Source organism: Mastomys coucha, unplaced genomic scaffold (genome assembly GCF_008632895.1).
Source record: "Mastomys coucha isolate ucsf_1 unplaced genomic scaffold, UCSF_Mcou_1 pScaffold8, whole genome shotgun sequence".
Taxonomy (NCBI): domain Eukaryota; kingdom Metazoa; phylum Chordata; class Mammalia; order Rodentia; family Muridae; genus Mastomys; species Mastomys coucha.
The window spans coordinates 68,158,200-68,182,411 of record NW_022196914.1 but is presented as its reverse complement, the minus strand read 5'-3'; the positions used below and the strand labels follow the sequence as shown (position 1 = coordinate 68,182,411).

Genomic DNA, 24,212 nt, shown 5'->3' with positions numbered 1-24,212 from the left:
GAGACAGGGTCTCACTATAGCCTGGAGAGCCTTGAATTTACAAATATCTGCCTGCCTCTGCCTCTGGAGTGGAGTGTTGGGATTAAAGGCATGTGGCACTACACCCACATCCAAACATACTTTGGAAGGCGGCTTATAGTAATTTCTTCAGTTTTAAAAAAATGTTTCACCAGATAGTACAGGATTGTCCCCTTTTCTGTGCCCTCTGTGATTTGTCAGAGCTCCAGAAAGACAAAACCCACTCTGGGGAAGTTGTCTTGAGTTCACTCAGCACCTAAGAGATAGCCACAGTGGAGAGAAGGAGGGATACTGGGGAGGTGGGATGTCTTCCTGTGTCTCTTGCTGTGGTGGAGGGATACATGGTATCCTTGCTTATCTTCTGTGTGCATTGGCGTGATCTTAGGACCCACAGATTTAGTGGAATGCCAAAAGTTGTTCAGGTTGAAGAGGTCAAAACACCATTCTGAAATCCTGAGATCAGCGTAGTAGTAGTTCTTCATACTGCCTCCCCATCCCATGCTCTTAGAAACTTGTCCAGAGCTGTCTTTTCCATATGAATGTCTGATCTTCTTGTGTTTGAGGTAAAACCTTGTACCTCATAACCCCCACCTGAAGGCAAAGGGAAAATTGCCCCAAACTAGATCAACCTCTGTGTGTTAAATGCTGTAACATCAGTTTGGACAGGTCTGGCTGATCTGAGAGTAGTGCTTTTCCTAACACAGACAAGCCATATGAGGAGTGAAGGCAAGGAGTAAGGGAGAAAGCCATGGAGGACTCACAAGGATGCCTCCCTGTTCCCTGGTCAGCTGGATAGGGTGGCGAGGCATAAGGCACAAGCAGCGGTTGACTGCTAGTTACCATTTAAAAATAATTCCATCAGAGAAGGCTAGAATTCTTTGAAGGGACCTGGGTACCTGAAAGATGACATTAGAATTAGGAAAACAATTATGAAATACCTTAATCTTTGGTGAGCACAGATTAATGGAGTTTTGTGACATATTTTGTGTTTGTAACCTCATATCTTTTGGGTTAAGTTGTTTTGAGGATCAAAATATTTTAAAGTTTGATTTAAAAATCTGAATAGAAGAGTAATCAGTACCTGTTGTAGCAGTTAGAAATCACATGGAACCCCCTTCCAGCATTAATGGTACTATATCTTTATTAAATATACCTGTATCTGACTTGTCATGTGGTGCTTAACATGAAAGGGATCATTTTTGCACTAGCCGTTGAAGGGCTCCATCAGTTTTCTTAAGGACCGTTTTTCTTTAATGCTAATTAGTATTGTTTAGAATACCTATTCAATTATCACTTTGTTGACTCTTGATTATGATGATGATTGCGTGTGTAGTTGTGTCTGTGTGCTTGAGTACCTGTGTGTGAGCAAGCATGCATGCATGTGTGTATGTGTGTACACCCCATACATGTTGCTGAAGATTGATCTCAGGGCCTATAAACATGCTAGGAATGTGTTCTCTCTCCTTCCAGCCCACACGGTAAACTGTTGAGTATCAGCTAGTCTTGCTCTTTGAGTCCTGGTTATAGCCTTTGTTTAGAATTATCCAATATCATTTTTATGGAGGGACAAAGTCTCATGTGGTGGACAAGGTGATCGTGTTAAGTGGGAAGATGTTCATTTTATAAATTTCAATTTACAACTCTACATGCTGTGGTGTCTGGCTTCTATACATGCAAGTGTATGACATATGGAAACAATTTTTCTTAAACTAAAAATCTAGAATATGGTTGGAGCCTTCTGAGTCAGACATTTTATCTTATCTTTGCCTATCCCATGCATATTTTTATTATTACATATATCTGGTTTGTACTGGCTAAGGTGGGATCACCCTTATTTCTCACTTTTTGACATTTTTCAGGTATTTACTTTGTGTATTAATATTTTTAATAGTAAAAGTATAAGAATGGAAGTCTATTATGTATCCCCTTTATTTAATAATGCTTTCTAGTGCTTTCTCTCCATAGAGAACTTTTTATTGGGGGGGATAAAGGAAACTAGAATGTCTTTTTTTTTTAAAAAAAGATTTATGTATTTTATATATGTGAGTACACTGCCCCTGACGGCAGACACACCAGAAGAGGGCATTGGATCCCATTATAGACGGTTATGAGCCACCATATGGTTGCTGGGAATTGAACTCAGGACTTCTGGAAGAGCAACCAGTGCCCTTCATCTATCCATCTCCTAGAATGTCTATTTTTAAATAGATTATATTTGTGGGGGGGAAACCCCAAATATCTACTATATGACAATTTTTAAATTTTCCTATTGTGAACCAATAGTTTGTGCTTATGGAATACCCTTTTTAAATTGATTTATTTGGTTAAAAAATGTTACAACACATCTATCTTGACAAGATAAAATTACCTTTCTCTGGGAGGTTTCTCTTCTTTGGGGTAACGCAGGAGAGGCAGTAAGAGGGGTGCCAATGTCTCATAAGTGAATCCTTGCCATTGTCTGCCAGTCATTCTTAAGCCACGTGCAACACTTCTTCAGTTTCCCATGGTTTGTGAAGGGGAACTCAGAAACCATCTTGATGATTTTTTTTTTGGACAGCATAAATAGCAAAGGGCCGAGAAAAGGCAAAGGGCCTCCTGATTTCAGGTTTGTCTCTCATCTGTAAAGGTCCTGATTTCAGGTTTGTCCCTCATCTGTAAAGGTCCTGATTTCAGGTTTGTCCCTCATCTGTAAAGGCAACTTTTGGGGGGTTGGGTTGCTGGCTAAATGGATGCTTATCTCTTGCCTCTACCCAGCACCCCCAAACTTCACAATAGCTTTTCCATGCATTTAGGGAAGAAGTAGAGGTTTGTTCTCTGGCCAAGTAGATAATGATTGGTACTTCATGGCTGTGGGAGGCATTTGCCTTAGCTAGAACTCTCCAAGGGCAAACAGCCTCCTCAGTGGGGCAAGCATTATTCTTCCGGATTGTTGTATGTAGTGTACAGCTGGCTATTGATGATGGAACTTGTGGAAGATTCCTGTCTGGTTCTGAATCTAAGGTGCATTGCCTTCAATGCTCTTTTCTTATTGGTGACATCACACTCTGGAGCAGGTTATATAACCTGGTATCTAAGTTTTCCTCTGGGCGAGGTTAAAAACATAATCACATGAGTTACTCAGACTGTGATATGTATGAACAGCTCTCCCTGTAGCTGCTGTTGATAGATATTCCAATTTAGGGACATATATCATATATATGTGAGTATATACATATGCACATAGTTATGCACATAGAAAATATAATACACACATATTATAGAAAACTATTATATTAAAAAGGTTCTCTGGTCAAAATTTGTGAAGGGACCTCTGCTCCCTTTGCTGTGTTACTGGTTTCTTTGTGGCAAACTAGAACAAATATGGGGAGGGGGTACAGTTTGGCTGAGAAAAAAGATAAATAAGCCAGGTGACTTATACTTGAAATTTTACACATACAAAAGAGAAGACAAGAACTAGATCTTGGCCATGATCCTAAATATGAGTACCTTAGTAATGCTGTAAAGTAGTAATGCTGTAAAGTAATTGCTGGCTTAGGTGTGACCAAGGTGTACTGCAATCCGTGCACTGCAGTCTGCTGTGCCAGGCAATCCATGCACTGCAGGCTGTGTACTGAAATCCTCTGTGCCAGGCAATCCGTGCACTGCAGTCTGCTGTACCAAGCACCTTGGTGCTGTTGATTGACACTTGTCTTCTCCCTGTTAAGAGAAATCCATGGTTGTCATTGGCTTGAATGTTCCCACGTGTCTCTCCTTGCTGCACTGTCCAGAGCCACCTGTCCAGAGTGAGGACTTGCCGTAGCATCTTCGTGCAGAAGCTGACCTCTCCCTTTCTTGTCACCTAGGTTTCCACTTGAGTGGCACAGTGACAGAACCTGCAATACAGTCGGAGCCAGAAACCGTTTGCAACGTGGCCATCAGCTTTGATCGTTGCAAGATTACCTCAGTGACCTGCAGCTGTGGAAACAAGGACATATTTTATTGTGCCCATGTTGTGGCACTGTCTTTATACCGCATCCGCAAGCCAGATCAGGTCAAACTGCATCTTCCCATTTCAGAGACTCTCTTTCAGATGAACAGAGACCAGCTACAGAAGTTTGTTCAGTATTTGATCACAGTGCACCACACAGAAGTCTTGCCAACTGCCCAGAAACTAGCAGATGAAATTCTCTCCCAGAATTCAGAAATCAACCAAGTTCATGGTGAGTATGACAGATGATGTAATTTTTCTCTAGATTATTTTTCATTTACCAGTTCAATTATGCATAAAATGAAGTGTGAGAAATGGGTCCTCAGTAATGCTCTCTGATAGAGAGATTAGCTTAGCTTTATAGCCTACAACATTGATTGTGAAGTATTTTATGCTAGAAGGCAAGTCCTTTTGGGGAAGAGCTAGGAAAATAGGGTCTTGTTAGTTGTGGCCTAGGCTGGCCTTGAACTCAAGATTATCCCTCCTTAGCCTCCTGACTCTGCCTCCCACCTCCCTGGAATTACATGTATGCTACAGCACATCTGACTGTTTTTGTTGTTGTTGTTTTGGTTTGATTTGTTTTTTGTTTTTTGTTTTTTGTTTTTTTTTTGTGTGTGTGTGCGCTTAGATCTCATTTGTTAAAAAAAAATGTGTCTTACACTTCATTTAGTTTAGTTACATTTCAGATAATATTAAATATTAGTTATTCAAAACACTTAACATTTAATTGATACTTTTAGCAAATGCATATATACATATTTATTTTTTCACTTCCACATTTACTTCCTAGTGGAGGAAAATTTTTATATGGTACCTTATGAAAGAGAATAAACTTTAGAAAAATATTACAACTTAGAATTTATGATATATATAGGTTAAAAAAATCCACAATATATATGAAACAATTCAGAAATATATCCACCAACATTTTCTCATACAATATACTAATAAAATGTAAATATTGCTAGCCTGGGGTGATGGCTTATCTACTGAAAGTGCTGGCCTTGCAATACTGAATTGTACTCCCAGAATCCATGTTTAAAAGATCAGGCATGATGGCACACCTGTAAATGGTGGGCTAGGGAGGCAAAGACAGAAGGATCCTGGGGGCTTGCTATTCAGGCTGCCTAGTGTACTTTACCAAGTTTCACATCAGTGTCTCAAAAACAAAGATACATACAAACACACACACACACACACACACACTCACACATACACAACAAAGCCTGGTGCGTAGCACCCAAGGAATAACACCTGTGGTTTTAACTTCTAGCCTCCGCATGCACTACACAGGGTGCCTATGTTTTAAAATATTTAGAAATAACTTTGTCAGTAATTAAAAATACATTGAGGAAAGTGTCACAGTCTTAGCTAAGCAGCATGGGTACCTAATATTAGTAGATATATTTTAGTTACATTATTTTGAGGTATGGGACAAGTCATTAAGCCTTATTCATTTAGTTTTGTGAGTTTCTTCAGAGTCATTACTTTATAGCACAGGTAGAAATATTTTTGGAAAGCAATGCTATGCTACTTAAAAGCTATGACATGGCACTCTGATGGTTTATGAAGTCTGAATATCATTAACAAATACTGCAAACCAGCACCCAGGCCAAGTGGGAAGCATCTCCATGCCCCACCCCCCAGGGTTCCCCCTTGATTTGTTTTGTAATCATTTCCTGGTTAGTGGTGGCATTGTTATATCATTAAATTTAGGTTGATCTATTCTTAAACTCTGTATATCATACAGTATGATTTCTATACATCTTATTTAAAGTCTTAATAGTAGAATTTACCCATCTTTCATATAATTCATTTGTTATCATGTATTGGGTATTTACCTGTCTAATCCAGGGAAATACAGTGTGACCCACATACACATGTAAATATAAATATTCTAATAGACCCAATTTAAAAAACAAAAAGCAAAACTAATTTAATGCCATTTTCCAATACGTGTAATAAATATTGCTTCAACAAAAATATTTACATAGTTTATATTTTTATATCACTCCTATTCTTGGGTTTTCAATATTTTATAAGTAAAATTTAGTATATTCCTCTCAACGAATCTATAAGATTTTATGTTGTTATGATGAGGTATAAAATAGCAAGCAATGTCAATAATTCATAGTGGCTACATGTATGTGTCAGTGATTGTATATAAATAGTATATGTGTGCACTGTGTGTTTATGTGCATACATATAGTCATTTAGGGAAGTTTATAATTTGCCACTTGAAGTCTGAAATTTGGTGCCTGTTTCATGTTTACAACACTCCAAATCACATGAGAGCCACCTGCAAGTCTGCAGCCGTACGTGGCTGGTGATGGCAGACAGCACCACATTGCTGTGGAATACTCTGGATATGTCAGTGCCACTGGCTTTTCGGTCCTTTTCCACTGTCGATGAGCCTTGTTTACAACAGAGCTGCTATGGACACTCTTTTTAGAAGTCTCTCTGTACTGGGCCATGTGTGGTTTTTACGTCAAAGGCAAAATCATTCAGTCAAATTTCTTCCGATGCTTTCCCTGTCAGTCTCTGCTTTATTTAAGTAGTTATCGTAAGGGGTGTGAAGCATTTCACTTGGAAGAGGCTGCCCCTGTTAACTAGCAGGGGTATAAACAACTATGCTACAAAGGTGCCCTTGGCCCACAGAAAGGGCATACATGTCAGAGCTTCTCTAGAAGGCATCTTCTCTATAGGACCCTCTTGCTCGACCCCTGCTGCCTTGTGAAAATTCACACCACTCTACAGTCATTGCAGTGGTCTCTCAAGAGCATCTAGGGCAGTCGCTCTCAACATGTAGGTCGCAATCCCCTTAGGGTCACATATCAGATATTTACATTTCATAACAGCAAAATTACAGTTGTGAAGTAGCAATGAAATAGTTTTATGATTGGGGGTCACCACAACATGAGGAACTGTATTAAAGGGTCGCAGCATTAGGAAGGTTGAGCACCACTGATTTGGGGCTTATTAAATGTTTCAGTGGACAAATAGGACATAGTTCTTTATTTTTTCTTAGTTCAAATAACCTAATAAAGTCACTTTGATCTCTGAAATTTAATGTAATTGAAGGTGTCACCAATAATTAGATATTTGATGCATTTACCTTGCTTTGAAGGTTACCAACTCCCAAAGATTATCTAAAGAAACCTTTTTGAGTCCATCACCATGTTGAAATTGTGTTCCTAATAAAATAAACTATGATTGTTTACAGGAACGTGCTCATATAATATTCTATCAGAATCTCTGAGATTGAAAAGGTAGTGTTTAAGAGAACTGTGATGAGCAGCACAGGCTAGCCTAGAATCTGAACTATAATGGGAAGTGCAGGCTAGCCTGGAATCTGATTTCCATAGCTTGTCTATGAAAAATGCTGCTTAAGAGCAGAGAACCTGAGTGGTGTATACTACCAGCTTTCTCACTACTTAGTTCCTCACCGGATTGGGCCTGGAGATGGGCCATTTACACAAGCTGTCCACTGCCTTTGGTCAGGAGGGGCAGGAAACATCCTTACAAGATGGAATGGGAAATGTCTTCCCTGGAGGGCCTAACTTCAACTCTTAGATTAATGAGACGGTGGAGGGCGAGGCTAACAGTGATCCACAGGCATTTGACCACGTGCTCTCACCTACTTTCAAACACCTGTAAATAAACCATTCTTTTTAAAAATTAAGTCTATTTTCAAAATCAGTACTTTATTGTATGATTTTGGGCTTTTTTTTTCTTTTTTAGAAAACCAAGAAAAATTAATTCCGTTAAGTTTTTATATTAATCCTTCCACTTGTACGCTCAGCATTGCAAGGGTACAGTTGGAGTAGCATGCACATCTTGACTCCTCCAGTCACAGACACAGTGAAATAAGATTTACTATAATAGCAGTTTCGGTCAGCTCTTTCTTTATTTCATTGTGTTTCATACATTTTTCTATGACTTTATGATAAAATTAATCACTGTATGCTCAAAGTGGTTGCAGGGTATTTAATGTTAATATCTCACCAAGGAGATTGCAGCTGTGTATCTTTTAAAGCAATCTTCTTTGCTTTTATCTTTATATCCTAATACAACTTTTCTATCTTTGATACTGTTATTTTTTTTAAAGAGGCGAACATCTTTGCAAAGTACTTACCAATAGATTTATTGATTTCCAAGTACTAACTCCACTCCCTTAGTTATGTGAATTGGTGTTTTTCTGGCTTTGTTTCCTATTAAAGGTGATGCTCTAGCCAACCGTGATGGTGTGTGCTGTAATTTCAGTTCTCTAAGGAGGCAGAAGCAGAACTCTGACTTTGTGGCCAGCATGGTTTATATGTATAGGAAGACCCAGTCTCAAAAAACACCCCAAAGGAGATGGCATTCTAAATTGGCAAATTATGGCTTAGGGACAGAATATTGAACTTGAACACTGGAGTCCAGGATTGTCATTGATTTGTGGAACACATTTTCTCTCATACTTAAAATGGTCACCTCTTTTATGATAGCTTTAGAAAAAATGATCCTATGGATATATATGGTAATGCTAAAAAGATACTCAGTCATATCACCTTGGGACACTCACACCATAGTTTAAGAAGAGAGCAGAAGGCTAGCAAAGTGGCATAGTAGCCAAGGGTGCCTGCCACCAAATCTGACTCCCTGGGACCCTCCACCACTGGAAAGAGAGAACTGATTCCCGCAGGCTGCCCTCTGACCTCCCTCATGCATGTCCTGGCACATGGACCCCCATAAGCTCCCTCCCACAAAGGAAATCAAGAACAGGTTGTGAAAATGAAAGGCAGAGGGAGGCTGCTTTCCCCAGACTCTGTGACAGCCATCCCCCTATCCCCCCCACCTTTTGTTTTACTGACCATCCCATGGGCTAGCTTGTACTGTCCTAACCACAACCAAGGAACAGGTTACAGGGAAACCGTAACGACTTTGACCTTGAGTGAAAGAGGAGGTCATTTAGTGACCCTTTCAAACCTAGGCCCCCGGCCAGTTCCTGAAGTATCCCAGTGCTCTTGCACATACCCTGATACCATCTCAGTCAGTGCGATACAGAGCAAGCACATTCACTGGTATGTCAGAGAAGGGTGACCTGACCTTTAATGGCCGACTCAGCTCTACAGAAACAGAAGACAACCAGGATCCACACTGAAGGTCCCATCTCCTGTTGGTTCTCCCTGGTGTGTATTTTTTTATGTGTGTGTATTTTTTTTTTTATTGAAAATTGTATGATTTTTTTTCATGCAAGAGTTTGATCGTGGTTTCTTTTTATATAACTATAAATCCACCTTGCCTATTCATCTATCTCCTTAGTTTAGCCTTCAAATCCTTCTTTGTCTGGATCATGTTATTCGTCAGTGTTTGTAAGCCTTCCAGTTACTACCAAACTAAACCAGCCTCCCCCCACACACACACACATTCTCTTTACACTTGACTATAAACATGGAGACTTGTATTATGTGTAGTATGACCTGTAAATGTTGGGAGCATGTCTGAACACAACACATAGTAAGCACCCCCTCATAGTTTTAAAGCCATCCCCTTTAAATTCTATCTTATTCTTAGTAGGAAATTGGTGATTTACTCCATAAGAACATGTAAACATGTTTGAAATCCACTGGTGAGTGACAGTTGAGGTGTCAGCTGATGCAGGACCGCATGTGGAGTTTCTCTTCCCTTTATCTCCCTGTGGGTGGTCACTTTCACTGTAATTGGACTTGCTTTAGCAAACACCCTTTGGAAGTATCCTAGGGAGGTCTTTGATTATTACTAACCTGTTTTTATTGTAGAGCACTCTAATGTTGACAGTTGGCACAGTCCATGTATGATCTACTGGTGGTCAACACAATTAATCAATACACTGCACTAGAGAAAGTCTCTGTAACTACACTACCTCAAAAAAGTAGTAGTGTGAAACCTATTGAAGAGTCAGAAGAATGGGTTTTAGAAGTATCTGAAGAAAAAAGATAAGTCCTCATTGGCTCCCTGCTCCCAACTCCAGTATCCCACTGTAGCACCCCGTGAAGACAACATTATCTATACCCTATAAGATAATTTTTCCTTCGTGAACATACACACATACACACATCTGCACATAGACCTTGAAGTTTCCTAAATAGGAAACTAAATAGGTATAGCTAACTTGCTTTAGTTTTAGTATTATAAGTTATGCAGTTGTCCCTTGTATGGATAGAGTTAAGTATTAACCCCATCAGTGGCATATAAGAGGTACTGTCCAGCTTTTCCTATCTATAAGTGTTGCTGTTGGGACCATTACTTGGTATGTGAGGTTTTGAGGTTTTTTTTAATTTTACTATTTTTTTTTAACTTTTACTTTTTTTTTTTAAGCAATAGAGTTCCAGTAGGATAAATGCCAGAATAAATGGTATGTGCATTTTGGATTCTATAATTACTACCAAATCTCCCTCTAAAAGTGATATTTTACCCCAAATTTTGGTGGACTCCAATCCACAGCTGTCTATATGTAGATCTGGACATCCACAGACCCATATATGTAGATTATAGTGTATCTTTCCTTCACACAGGAATGCCTCAGCATTTTGCTTTAGCAAAAGAAGTAGTCTTGAAATGGAAAGTCTCTTAATTTGGAGGAATTACAAAATCTCTTGTCCATGAGGAATGTTTTAGGGTGTAATACAGAGATCCGCACTCTACAGCTTCTGGATGCAGGCAGCTCAACTAACACATCCCAGTGACGGTGATAACTACTGAGTATTTGCGCTCAGTAGCCTTTATCATCACGTCCCTTTTCATCCACGTGTGTCTGCCCTCTTTCCTGCAGCATCTCTGACACCCTGAGCCTGCATCTACAGAGAAACCACTAGCCATGACTAGTCTCCTTTGTTCTTTCTCCTTTAGTTGATCCTCAAATCTGTGTGTTAGCTAGGTGAGCTGGTTGTTCTCATTGCCCACAGTGGGTTTCTTATAGCTCCCTCTGTAGCCTGTTCAGTATTTAATGAGTCAGGCTTGGAAGCCTGGCTACTCCGAGCCTCGTTACCTATTTTATAAAATGAAGTTCAAAGGGTAAACCACACTAGACCCTGCTGTCACCATCACTGCGATGTGTTAGTTGAGCTGCATCTATAGGCTGTAGAGTCAGTAGTAAATAATGAAGGAAAATATTTGCAGACTCTTTGTTTTGTCTATTATTTTGCTTATTTGGTTTTTGTTTTGTTTTGGTTTGGTTTTGATTTTGTTGCTTTTTTTTCTTCTTCTTCTTCTTTTTCTGGAAACAGTGTCCTGCCTCCTGAGTTGCCTCCTGGGACTACAGGTGTGTGCCACCATAGCCAGGTCACAAACCAGTGTTTTAAAGCATCATTTAAAATAAGCAGAGCAGACTATGGCTAGAGCTTTCAAGTATGAAATAGCCCCTTCTAATAAAGGCTGAGGCTTTTGATTTAAAAAGAAAACCTTCCGAGAACTTGGCATAAATATTTATATTTGTGTACCAAGTAATTGTTCGGACATTTTATCAGAGAAATAATGGAAAATGACTTAGCTGTTGCAGTTTTTTTATGCTGTTTGTATGCTGCATTTTTAATGAGTGTTGGAAAACATACACATGCTTTATTGCTTTTTACCCATAAAAGATACATGAATAAACTCCCAAAGACTGAAGTAAATTAAATGATATTAAGAGATGAGGGATGGTCAGAAGAGAGGGAACTGGTGGAGGAAGGACTGGAAACTGACAGCTCTGTCTGAGGCCGAGACATTTCCATTGGCACACACCACTCATTTACTTTCTTGCCCTCTAGCTAAAGAAAGGTAATTGGTTAGAACATCAGTGGGCACACCCTCGGGCCTTCCTCAGCCCCCACAGCTAAGCAACCAGGTTGTTATCTCTACAGCTTCTGGAGAAGCCACCACATCCCGTGCCAGTAGTAGACTGCCTGGAATAGCTGTGGAGGAGCTGAGGGAGGGTCTTGTTGTTTGAACTACAACAGAATAGTAAACTGAAATAAAAGCGTTAATCAGACACCATCTTAAAATGAGAATTAAGAATGCAATTTAAATCTTTTCTAAAGAACATGTCTCTTCAGTACACATCATCGTATTTTTAAACAGAGTTCTAGTTTTCTTTCTGCTCTAAAGAAAGACTTTTCTTGGAGTCTTACGACACTAAGACTTTGCTGTTTTGCCCTTTCCTCCTCCGAGCTAATGGCTGATGTCATGGTTTTCCCTCAGTTTGTAAGACAGGCCATACCCATTGACTTAATGTTTTCTAGCATGAACAGTAGGCACTAAAATGGTATGATAGCACTCTTACCATAGGTCCCCAAGAGACTAATCCCCTTTGCGGTGTAGATGTTTGCTGTCTGCCTTCTGCCCAAGTAGAGGAAATTTGATAATTTAGACAAAGGGGAACATTACTTCTAAGTATAAATGGCTAAAAGCATTCCCTGGGGGTCAGTGAGAAGGCTTGATGGATGAGGCACATGCCACCAAGTCTGAGGACCTGAGTTCAAGTCCCAGTGCTCACTGACTTGCATGTGCACCACACTAAGTAAATGTAGAAAAAATGAATGCCTGGAAAGACAGTTTCCTGGAAGCAGTTAGTCACAGTAGAGTCAGAGAAGAGACAGAGTTACCTTCTCATCCCACATTAGAACTCAGAATACAGCAGATGCCCACAACGACTATCTTCATGGCTCAGTTTATAATGCAAACGGTGAGTCGTGCTGTCTAATGCTGAGAAGAGATGGCATCTGCAGTGTGAGATGGTTGTTTCAACACACATCTTAAGATGCTCTTCCTTCAAAACGGGGAGAGGTGCCTGAGTGGTACCTTGGGATCCTGAGTACTTTCCTCTATTATTAAGATCCACGACATGCCAAGACACTTAGCATTCTCTCTAATGGCAGAATCCTTGTTCTTTCCTACTTGAAGGAGAAAAATCTGCTTGAGTAGTCTGAAGTGGAGCCAAGGCCTCCAGTATGTCCTAGGAATTTTCACAGGTTTTAATTGCGGGAACCAAGTTAAGTAGTAGACTTGGACTAGACAGAGAGGCTCTTCATGTCCACAGATTCTCCTCTGCTTCCTCCTCTGCTGTCACAGTACCAAGGTGGAAGGGTGAGTCAGACTCACACACATCTGTCCGGAGGCAAGTAACTGTTTCACTGCTAACCCCACCCCTCTACCCCCAACTCTCACCCCATGGATAGTTTTCCTTTCCCCAAAGGCTTGAAACTGAAGAATTGAAATTTAGTAATAAAATACTCACCATGTTTGATTATACACTGCAAATATTATAGCACTTATGAGTAAGAACAAAAACCACTATAGCTTTTAAAGAATTTAGTGTTTGAATGTAGTGATTCTGGTTCCTGCCTAATTCAGGATCTTTAATAGTAAATATATAAATAAATGAACTATGTTTTTCTTTGCATTTTTTTCAAATGCTTAGAGGGTTGTCTCTGATTATAGATGACCATTAATAAGTAAAAATAGATTCTGCAGCTCTTAACATTTTTATAAAATGCTAACTATACAATCAAGATGTATTGGGATTCAGATAGTTAAACCCCAGATCTAAAGTTTATTTTTAAATATTTATTTGTTATTGAACAGGCTAGCTAATAAACCGTGCTGAAGATGGAACCTGTGGTCTTATATATGGTGGGCAGACAGTTTACCACAGAATTGTATCCTCATTCTAGCATTAAAGCTTAATATATGCATTTACACGTTGAGGATAAAGTTGTAGTAATTAATAAGATAGTTAATCTTTTGGTCTATAATGTATGTGATGCATACTTTTATATATAAAGTATATAAAATAAAATCTTTTACCTGTTAGTTATCTTTGCTTTTATTCTTATAACTAAGTAACCAAATTTTCTACAGTGTATCAGCGGACTTCTAATTTTTATTGCCTAGTTGGTGTTTTCACTCCAGTAATGTAGAACATTGCATCAAGATGGAAGCCTGAGAAGCACAAGTAACTTGCCAGAGGATACATATTCTTTCTAGACTGTTCCTTGAACTGGGATTCTAATGCAGGCTTAGAACCTTACTTATTCTGGAATTCATATCCTCCTCCCCATAGTACTCTTACAAAGTAGGCTAATTCCGGTAGAATGCCAAAACACCACAGATACTCAAAGGCAAACCAAGTGTAAGTTATTTCTCCAATTGGGCAGTAACCAGAATCTGTCTGTGTGTCTCTATCTGTCTGTCTCCCTCTCTTTCCTTCCCTCCTCCCCCATGTGTGTATGTGTGTGTATAAATGATTCCTTAAAGTTTTAAAATGTAATCTATTTTAAAGCTGTTACTTTTAAGTGGGGGGAGAAATCATTGATCATTATTTAATTCAAGTCAATAATAATTCCCAGATTATAGTATCATTTGTTACTCTTTGCTTCAGATAATTAAGAATTGAGTATAGTCTGCAATTTTTAGAGGGTCTCTTAGTGTAAGTCACTTTGCCAGTTCAGGCCTTAGAAAATAACTTTGTAACCTCCAATTCAAATTCATACCTACTTAAAATACTTGGATTACTGAATCCTGCATTTTCCTCATAGAGTTCAGGACTCTGCAACTGAGGGCCCTTACTTGAGGCACAGCACAGCTAACTTCTTGTCAAGTACGCCCAGTGTAAATGAGAACTCTGCGTTGAGGCGAGAGTTCCAACGGAACACACCCACAAGAAAATACACAAAAGACAGGCAGCCATTCTGAGAGTAGATGGTGGATGTTAGTCCAAATCATCCAAAGGAAGAGTAGAAAGGAATGATAAGTAGCTGATAGGAGCTGCCTCTGAGATTTCCAGGGCAGGTTTCAGTAAGATATTGGAGAGAACTTCAAACTTGAGACCCTGTTATTTGTAGAGTGTCTGCTGATATATTTCCATAAAGAATCTATAATTGTCTTTCCACAGAGGGTATATGAGAAGGTCCCAATAATAAAAAAAAATGGATAGATGGATAGATTAAGGACTCTGAATCCCTCTGAGATACTCTGATATCTTAGCTAGTCTTTAGCCTTTCAAAAAGAGTCCTTAGAGAGAAAGGTTACTTTGGGGGGGGGTCCACTTTTTGATACTTCTGTAAGTGTTTGACTCCTAATCATTTAGGCAATAGGGACAGACAAAAATCCTCACTCTTACACAGCTGGGCCAGTAGCCTAATTGCCCAGTCCCTAATTAGAACAACATTTTCCTCTTCCGGCAAAATCTCCCAGCTCTCCAAAAGAGGCCACCCATTCCCACTGCACTCGCTGCCTTTCCTCTACATGGGGTTGGCTTCACTGGGCTCTATCCTGGCTACCTTTCTAAACCTGTTCTATCTCCCATAGCATGCCCTCCTTCCTGATGAATACCCTCTGCTCTCTTGTCCTGTCTCGAAGTTATTCTGCATTCCAGACTCACTATATTTAAAATTGAACTCCCAAGTCTGAGCATTCTCTATGTCAGTGAATTGCCCTGTAGTCTGTATAGTAGTTTAATCTAGAAACCAGTGCTCCTCACGTGCCACAATCTTACCTCCTGCCCATGCTCACATCTTCACCAAGTCTTCCTGCATCTGTATTACCTTTCCATACAGTTTGTGTAAGGAGATGATAAGGCATGGTCTTTTTAAAAAGCCTTGTTGTCAACATAAACTTAGGATGCTTATGTGTACTTTTTCTTCTTGTTATTTTCATTCAACAATATTTTTAAATGTATTTCCATGGTAGTGCATGGAGACTATCCCCATTCACTTTCATGGCTACCTAATTAATATTTCATGATAGAATGTTTTGATTGATGCATATCAGGATGAAGAGTATTCCATTCTTCTACTTGAGGTAGCACCCTCATGAGTTCCCACCCATCATCCCTAGGGAAGTGAACCTGAGCTGCTCAGCTGCACAGCCTCAGAGCCTTTCTCTCTTCAAGGACTGTCTTGTGCTGCCCCGCCCTGGGCTCTGCTCTCAGGTTGGAAGAACTTCTATTCCTCCCATATACCATGCTTCTTTCTGCCTAAGGCCTCTGCCTAAGTTCTTTTTTTAGTCCCTCATGTGACCCATCTCTCTCTTCCCTGCCTATTGATGACTTCTAATTAGCTTCTAATCTTCTTAAGGCAGATCAGTTAGCTCCTTGCCATTTCCTCAAGGTACTGTATTCTAGCAGTCCGCGGCCAACTCGAAGTTCTTGTAAGTCTTCTGAACTCTGACTTATCTTTAAAGAGCTGTCACCATTCAGTACTATGCATATACATACAATTGTATTTATTATTATTTCACTGATTTTTCTCTTACTCAAAACCATGCTTTCCTAATAGTATGTTCAATTCAACTATAGTATGGTATAGGATTAATTAATATAAAGGATTATGACATGTCATTTAAAAAAAATGAAACAGGACAGATCAAGTTCCAGGACAGCCAGGACTACACAGAGAAACCATGTCTCAATAAAACAAAGCAAAACAAAACACCCCCCCCACACACACACACACCACACACCACAAATGAAACAAAATAGCAAATAATCACACCATTTCATTTATGCTAAGGGTGTTTCTTTCCAGTCAGACTTTTCAGTTTAATATATACTTGTGATCATATAAGCACATAAATGCATAACCATAGTATAAACTGTATTTATTTTTGTAGTTACAAGTTAAATAGGCTTTAAATTAGTTAAGAACGGGAATTCTGTATGTTTTGGAATACCATTCTATCTCCATTCCTTGCCAGAGGTAGGTCGGCAGAGTTGACAGCTATGGGTATACCAACTGACTGACTGAATAAGTGTCACTGTTTAGGGTGGCTCTTACCCCACTGTACCCTTCTCCTGTGGTCATGCAGACCAGTTCCTAAGGAGACACAGTGATTGTCTCACTGGTCACTTACTTTCATATTCAATCATTAAATGACAAATGACATAGAATCATATCTATTAACGGTCTAAAGGCTCATAAAGGATATGAGACATCAGGAGTGAAATATTTTCATATTTAAAGTCTTATTTCTTGTAGATCTTAGACCTTAAAATGCCATTGTTTTTATTTTCTTAACAAATAAGGAAGCTTAAATTTTTTTCCCTAAGTATCTGGGTAACTTATAAATTTCTCTGGGAGCCTTCACTCCCTGGGTTTCTTACATAGCTGTTATCTTTTGTGTGTACTTCAGCAATAAAATATTTATGCAGTTTGGCAAGGTAATACTACAACCTGAGTTAGTGCAACAGCTGCAGTGCCTGTTCCCTTGTGTCTTGATTTCCCTTTTTAATCTTTGTTTTCTGCAAGTAAAGACTTGCGTCAGCATGTTGCTTCTACAGTAGCAGATGATGGTGAGGCTCCTTGAGTGAGGCTCCTTGAGTTATAGGAAAGGGTGAAGGGCTGTGCGAGGTGACTTGTTCCAGATTTCTAGATGTCTTTGGAAAATATTTTTCTAGTATGTCCTCCATAGATCTTCCTCCATCATGCATTTGCAGTAAGACATTTCTGTGGCTCTTTAACTGTTTAGAAAACTTGTAGACTTCTCTTTAAAAAACAAAAGAGGCTCTGCTCCTACAACATGGACATACTTGAGTTCGACAGTAATCTGCACTTAACTGAGCACAGAAAAAAGGAAAGTCTTGGAAATCCAAAGCGATTTGTATTTATTTCAGTCATAAATTGGTATGTATAATTGAAGCTAAGATAAACTTGAGTGTCTAGGCAAAAACAGAGTCTGACTTATTTCCAAAGGTTTTCTCAAGATCTCTGCGTACACTCTTAATCCAGTGTGTGCTCCCTTCGCTTTCCAGGTGCTCCTGATCCTACGGCGGGTGCTAGCATTGACGATGAGAACTGCTGGCACTTAGACGAAGAGCAGGTGCAAGAACAAGTTAAACTGTTCCTCTCCCAGGGAGGGTACCATGGATCAGGGAAGCAGCTTAACTTGCTCTTCGCAAAGGTATGGTTGTCTGTTTTGAACATGTATTCCAAGTATAGGAGCATATATGATAACTGTATGTGTGATCCTGTATGGACTGGGATGGAGATTTTAAGCTAATTAATCAGTGAGAAATGTGTGTTACAATGCAAGCTTTAACTTGTTGAATTGACTTTCAGCATAGGGGGCCATTTTTGTCTCTCTTAGTTACTATAAAGTCATGCTAATGTGTTACAGTTTAAAGGGAAAATTTCTTTCAGTATCAAAAACAATGTAAATCATTTTAATGTTACTTGACATCCTTTCAAGTGTTTTTTTTTTTTCTAGTTAGTTTTCCCATATGGAGCATAACCATAAACATAACAATTCTTCTGCACATGCAGCTTAATAATTTTAGTGATACTTAATGTTAGTTTCAATCTGTAAATTAGTTTCATAGACTTCAGAGTTCTAGATTCACTAAGTGTATAAACTAAAAGCTTCAGAAATTTGTTATCTATAAAGCTTTGAGGTGAGGTCTATAACTGATAAATTTCTCATCTAGAAAACTAATAGTAGCATATCTCTTTCCGTTATTTTGATAATAGTGTTAAAGAATGGTGTTAAGTTTATTTCGACTACTGAAAACAAATAGCCTAAGAAATGCCTGGTATCTTTAACACAAGTTCTCTGCGTTCAGAAGCATTGCAGAACATTTGCTACCATAAAATTATTTCTGGATAAAATGCTTTTTAAAAATAATTCTAGGCCTAGCAAGATGGCTTGGTGAGTTAAGAGCTTCCTGAATGAGCATGAGAACCCCAGAGCCCACATAAAAGCTGGGTGTGGTGGCATGCTTGTATTCTCAGCCTTAGGGAGCAGAGTCTAACAGCCCAGACAGTGGGTGGGTGGTTATAGACTTCCAGGTTCAGTTTTAGACTTTGCCAAAAAGAAAAGAAAGTGATAGGAACCCTATATCAACCTCTGACCTCTGACCTCTGGCCTGCACTCTGTGAGCACACATAGGCGTGATAACCTATACATGGACACATACATATGCCTCCTCACCCCAAACACACACAGAGAACCAATGCTAAACCATTATATTTCCCTTGAGGATATAGTCATTGTTGTAGATAATGTACTAAAATTCTTTTTAGGGGAACAGTTAATTTTATTAGTTGATCCTTTCGTTAAACAGCTTCTCTAGTATTCACAGAAATTGAAAGTTGTGCCTTTATGGTTTGTGTTCATTCATTTTCAATTCAGAAAGATTAACATGAATTCTGTTATTAAATATGGCCAGAGACTAATGTATTCCATTAACAAGATTTATCTTATAGGCTATATATAGATTATCAGGTTTACAAAAGTTTGTCCATACTGTAACGCCTTTAAAATGCATAGAGTTTTCACACATAATTTAATTATTTCTTGGTACACAGGTACTTCAAATTGGTTATTCTTTAGAGTTAATATTTTAAAAATATCTTGGCTGTAAATGTTAGATGTACTTGAGTTGATTACTCTACAGTTTGGGTTTGTATGCATTTATTTCATTACTGTTGCTGCCTGCTAGCTTAGAAATGTGTCAGTATAAGAAATAAATCAAATCCATTAGATTTGCAACCAGAAGAAGCACTTCATGTGTATTCATGTCTGCAAAGCGCTTTGTGGCCAAGTGAAAACAAGGTAGAATATATATTTTAGGCCAGTCTGCAGTTGTCACTTTTGTCCCTATGTGTTACATATCCATGTGAAGTAACCGAAGCAGCTAACTTCGGAGCTGTATAGATGTATGTGTATAGTGTCTTTAACCCTAAGGCAAATGTGGACTCTGATCCCAGCTGTTATTTTTGTCATTGGCCAGTTGCTTAGGTTCTCTGGGGCTTGATTTTAGAATTCATGAAATGAGGGTTCTGATCTGGTCTAGTCTATACATCATTTGGAAATTGGGTGGTAAACATAAACATATGTCACACTCAAGCAGTGTCCAGGAAATGACAACTCCCTTCTCTCCAAGGCATCACCTATTTGTGATTTTTGGCTTCTTCCATCCTAGGAGTAAACTTTTAGGATAGCCTTTGGGTTCAGAGAAGCAGGGCTTCTTACAAGTGCTTTACAAGATGCCCAAGGAGCTCAGGGAGGTCAGTACTTAAGCTGGTCCAAGCCTGAGGTGGAGGACCTATGGTCTGTATGGGCTGCTATATTACAGATGAGCCATTTTTTTTTTTCCTTGCCTTGCCTTTTATGTCAAATCCTGAACAAAGAATTCCCCTTCCCACCTATAGAACCCCGATTTACCATAGGGACGACTGGTGTTGTTAGGGCTCTCACTTGCTAAATACAAGCTAAGCTAAGAGTCATACACTTCCAGTTTGTATGTGCTCATTTATGGTTTCTTCTAGAGAGAGTAATCTTGGTGGTTTTTTATTTTATTTGGTAGGTATAGCACAGAGAAAGGAGTGGTTCACAGTTTTAGCTTTGACAGTCCATCTTCAGTTATTAAGTCAGAGACTGGTTTTGTTTTGGTGCATTGTGGAGCATTTACACAGAATGAGCATTCTTAAAACCCCAAGTTCTGTCCAGTTCCTCTTCTCATTGCAAGTGAGTGAGTGTCTACAGGTTCTGTACTGACAGATCAAACCATTCATAGGCTGAACATAAGGATCATTTCCATTGAACCTGTCCAGATTTTTCCTTCTTCTCACCCTTGGGTGCCCCGAGTACTATCATGTGTTAACACAGTATTGTTTTATGTTGTGTCATAAGTTAATGTAAAGATGATTTAAAGTTCATGTAGAAATATTAGAAATTGGGCAACTGCAGATTTTAGTGTTTCCATAAAATTCTGGAACCCACAGATGACTGTATGCTGGTGCTCTCATATGAAATAATTCAGCAAGAAAGAATAGGCCCAAATTATTAATATATCTGAGAAAGTAAACTTCTAGTACAATTTTGCAAATATAATAAAAAACCTTGAGTTCCCGGTTTAAAATTGATGAATTGTGTGATATGTTAATTATGTCTCAAGAAAACTCTTACATTATCAGATCAATTTACAGAAGTCCCAAGCCACAGTGGAGTACCTTGGGTTCTGCTACTCTGGTGGTAAGCATAGTCAATAGGAGAGTCGGAAGCACATGGAACTCTGATTTTGAGTGTGCTTGTTTATGGTGTGTGTCCTTATGCTGTTTCTGTGGTCCAGCAAGTGTGTGTGCCATCACACCCCCATGAAGCATCAACATCATGCTAACACCACTCTTCATGAATTTGTCAGGTTCAGATACCCTTTTCTGTGTACTTCTGTGCTCTATTGAAGCATGAATTAGCTAGTCATCTATTTCGTTAAGTACAGTCTGACCACAAGCTAGGTTTGGTTTAGATAAAAGGCATGCTTTGAGGGAAACCTTAAAAACTGAAGGCAGAAGCCAGGTTCTATGGTACATGCCTGTAATCTCAGCAGTTCAAGAGGCTGATGCAAGAGGATCATGAGTTAGAGGTCAGATTGAACTGTATAGAAAGACCCTATCATAAGACTGTACATATGCACACGCGTGCACACACACACACAAACACTCACTCTGCACTTTTACCCTTCATGTGAAGCACGGCTTAATTGTTAAAACATTTGAAATTGAAAAGTTGAGGAAACATCATTATTGTATGTGGCTTCTAAAGCACACCTTATAGTAATTGGTGGTACCTTTTATCATTACAGTGCAGTTTAGGATGCAGAATTGCTTTTCATACTTTTGTGTGTCTAAGAGGACTAGTGTGAAATCATCTCTCTCACAGACATACACAAACACAGACCATAGAAGTAGAAATAAGTTGTTTGTCTCTTGTGTTGTTATTTATTTGCTTACAAATTTTGATATTTTTTGTTTGTTTTCCCCCACTAGGTGCGGGAGATGTTGAAGATGAGAGACTCCAATGGGGCCCGTATGTTGACTTTAATCACAGAGCAGTTCATGGCTGACCCTCGCCTGTCACTTTGGAGGCAGCAAGGCACTGCAATGACGGACAAGTATAGGCAGCTCTGGGATGAGCTTGGTAAATGAGTTTCCTGTCAAATTGCATTGAGCTGTGTGTAGATAAGACCGCAGTTGGATATTTAAGAACACGGTCCGGGGGATCCTGGAGAGAGCTGCTAGCCTGTACCAGGGTGCTTTGGGCAGATGAGTGGGGAAGCTCAGGTTGCTGTTTGAAGCAAGCAGCTGTGGCAGGATTAGGGAGTTGAATAAAGTGAGCACAGGAATCTCCCATTAGGTATTGTAAACCATATGTTTACAATCAATGGTTTCCATTGTAGGATTGGTCAGTGACTATTTAATCTCAATTTTCAAGTCTGCCTTCCTTTTTTTCCTTCATTGAAATTCTCAAAAGTGATTTGGATAACTCACTTTCTTCCCCAACTGATATAGAGACCTAGGTCAACCATTGTTTTTTTTTTTTAAAGATTTATTTTATATATATATATACACATACATACACACACACACACACACACACACACATACACATTGTAGCTGTATTCAGACACAACAGAAGAGGGCATCAGATGTCATTACAGATGGTTGTGAGCCACCATGTAGTTGCTGGGATTAGAAATCAGGACCTCTGGAAGAACAGTCAGTGCTCTTAACCACTGAGCCATCTCTCCAGCCCCCCAACCATTGTTTTTGAGAGTGGAAAAGATAGGGCAAACTCTAAAACTTATTGTCTAAAATCTATGGTCATTAAAGATGTAAATATAGCAGGTAGTTGAAAAAATGAGACCTTGTCTTGTGTTAAGTATAAAAATACTGGGTGTGAGTCTCCTTGCCCAATGCTCATTGCTATAGAAATTTAAAAAATGACATATTAGTTTCACGAGAGAAGAATGCTTGCTGCACATGTAGAGTTGCTGACACTTCTGATGACAAGTGTTGAGCCACTACTTGATTCATTTTGGTCCCAGGCCTAGATAGCTCAAGAGGAACAGTTGTCTGTGAAGGTTCTGTCTGATCATAATGGAAGGCACTTTTGAGAGCAACTATTTGGAGACGGAAACTGAACCTCAGGGAGATTCTAGAACTTGATGACGTGGAGTCTTTAGGATTGTATGGCAAGCTCGGAAAAAGCTGACGTCGGGGGTTTCTTTCCCGCTTCTTCAGGAATGTGACTCTTGGTAGAAACTCTGGTTGGTTTGTATCTATACAAGTCTGTCTGCTACTTGCCAAATATTAAAGTGTATTTGTGAATGTTTTTCTCCAGTGTTTCTTAAACATAGTTTGTTGTGTCCAGTACTTTACTTGGTCCCCTGAAAATCTGATAGTAGCTCCCCCTGCCCCCAGTCAAATTTAAATTTGATCTGTAAGCACAGTAAATAGCTTCCATGTGTTGCCTTGAGATTTGAGGCACAGTGTGGAATTGAAGAAGAGAAGGTAATACATGGTTTAAGTAAACATTTTATACAGAAAAAAGTGAATGATTTAGCTTTCCAAATCAAGCCTTTTTAGCTTGTGACTCTATAGTGCATGATGAATTCACTAGTTGGTTCATAAAGGTTAAAAAGGACTAGCATTGAAAACCAGTAATGAAGGGGATCATGTAGGGAAAAATACTGGATTACTATGAAGTGTATAAAATTTTAAGCTGTGGTGCTCAGAACTATGAAAGCATAAATAACTGGTTGGGAAAACAAGTACCACTTGAGTATTTTCAAAGTGCCAAGAAAAAAGAAAAAAGAATACAAATGATAATGTAGAGTGAAGTTTTGCATTATTCACATTTACTCTGTAGTCACACCTCACCTTTCCAGGTTGGTTTTGGAAACTGTATGCCGAGACCATCAATCAGCAGTAGGGATTCTTATTGGGTGAATGTTTTTGGCAGCTGATACCTATTCCCAGGACAGGACTGCTTTATAGAGACTCAGGCTTTACTCAAGACGCTTGATTGCAGACAAGGATCAAGAACACTACACACACACTCGCTCCCTCACCTCCTCCCTCTCCTAAACCCCTCCCTGAAATCATTGCTAGACTAGTGTACTCCGCCTGTGTACTCAGAAGCCAAGGAGAGGTCACAGGCCATTGTAGTGGGATCTAAAGTTTGTGAGGAATCCCCCACAGAAGTCATAATAGTGACATCTTACTATCCTACAGATACGTCCTAGTATCCGTTCACCAAAAAACTAACTTAAAGTTCCATACAAAAGGAAAGGCTTTTGCTTCTTAATAAAATGGGGGAATTTGACTTTGTGGCCCTACCCAGGGCTCACATTGCTTCAAGGCTCTGCTTTGGAATTAAATGCTGAGCACTGCCACATGCCAGACACTGAGGAGAGGCTGAGTTTTGTCGGCAAATGGGATCTGCAAGTTAA

At 39.3% G+C, this 24,212-nt stretch overlaps 1 protein-coding gene across 1 annotated transcript in view; it reads left to right on the top strand.

The window, feature by feature from the left end:
- Zswim6 (zinc finger SWIM-type containing 6) overlaps positions 1-24,212 on the top strand; it is a 164,152-nt gene that overhangs the window by 97,094 nt on the left and 42,846 nt on the right. Inside the window, exons 2-4 of the mRNA XM_031359948.1 lie at positions 3,861-4,217; positions 17,733-17,881; positions 21,748-21,898. Of these exons, the coding sequence (XP_031215808.1) occupies positions 3,861-4,217; positions 17,733-17,881; positions 21,748-21,898 (657 nt within the window). The remainder of the gene's footprint in view (positions 1-3,860; positions 4,218-17,732; positions 17,882-21,747; positions 21,899-24,212) is intronic.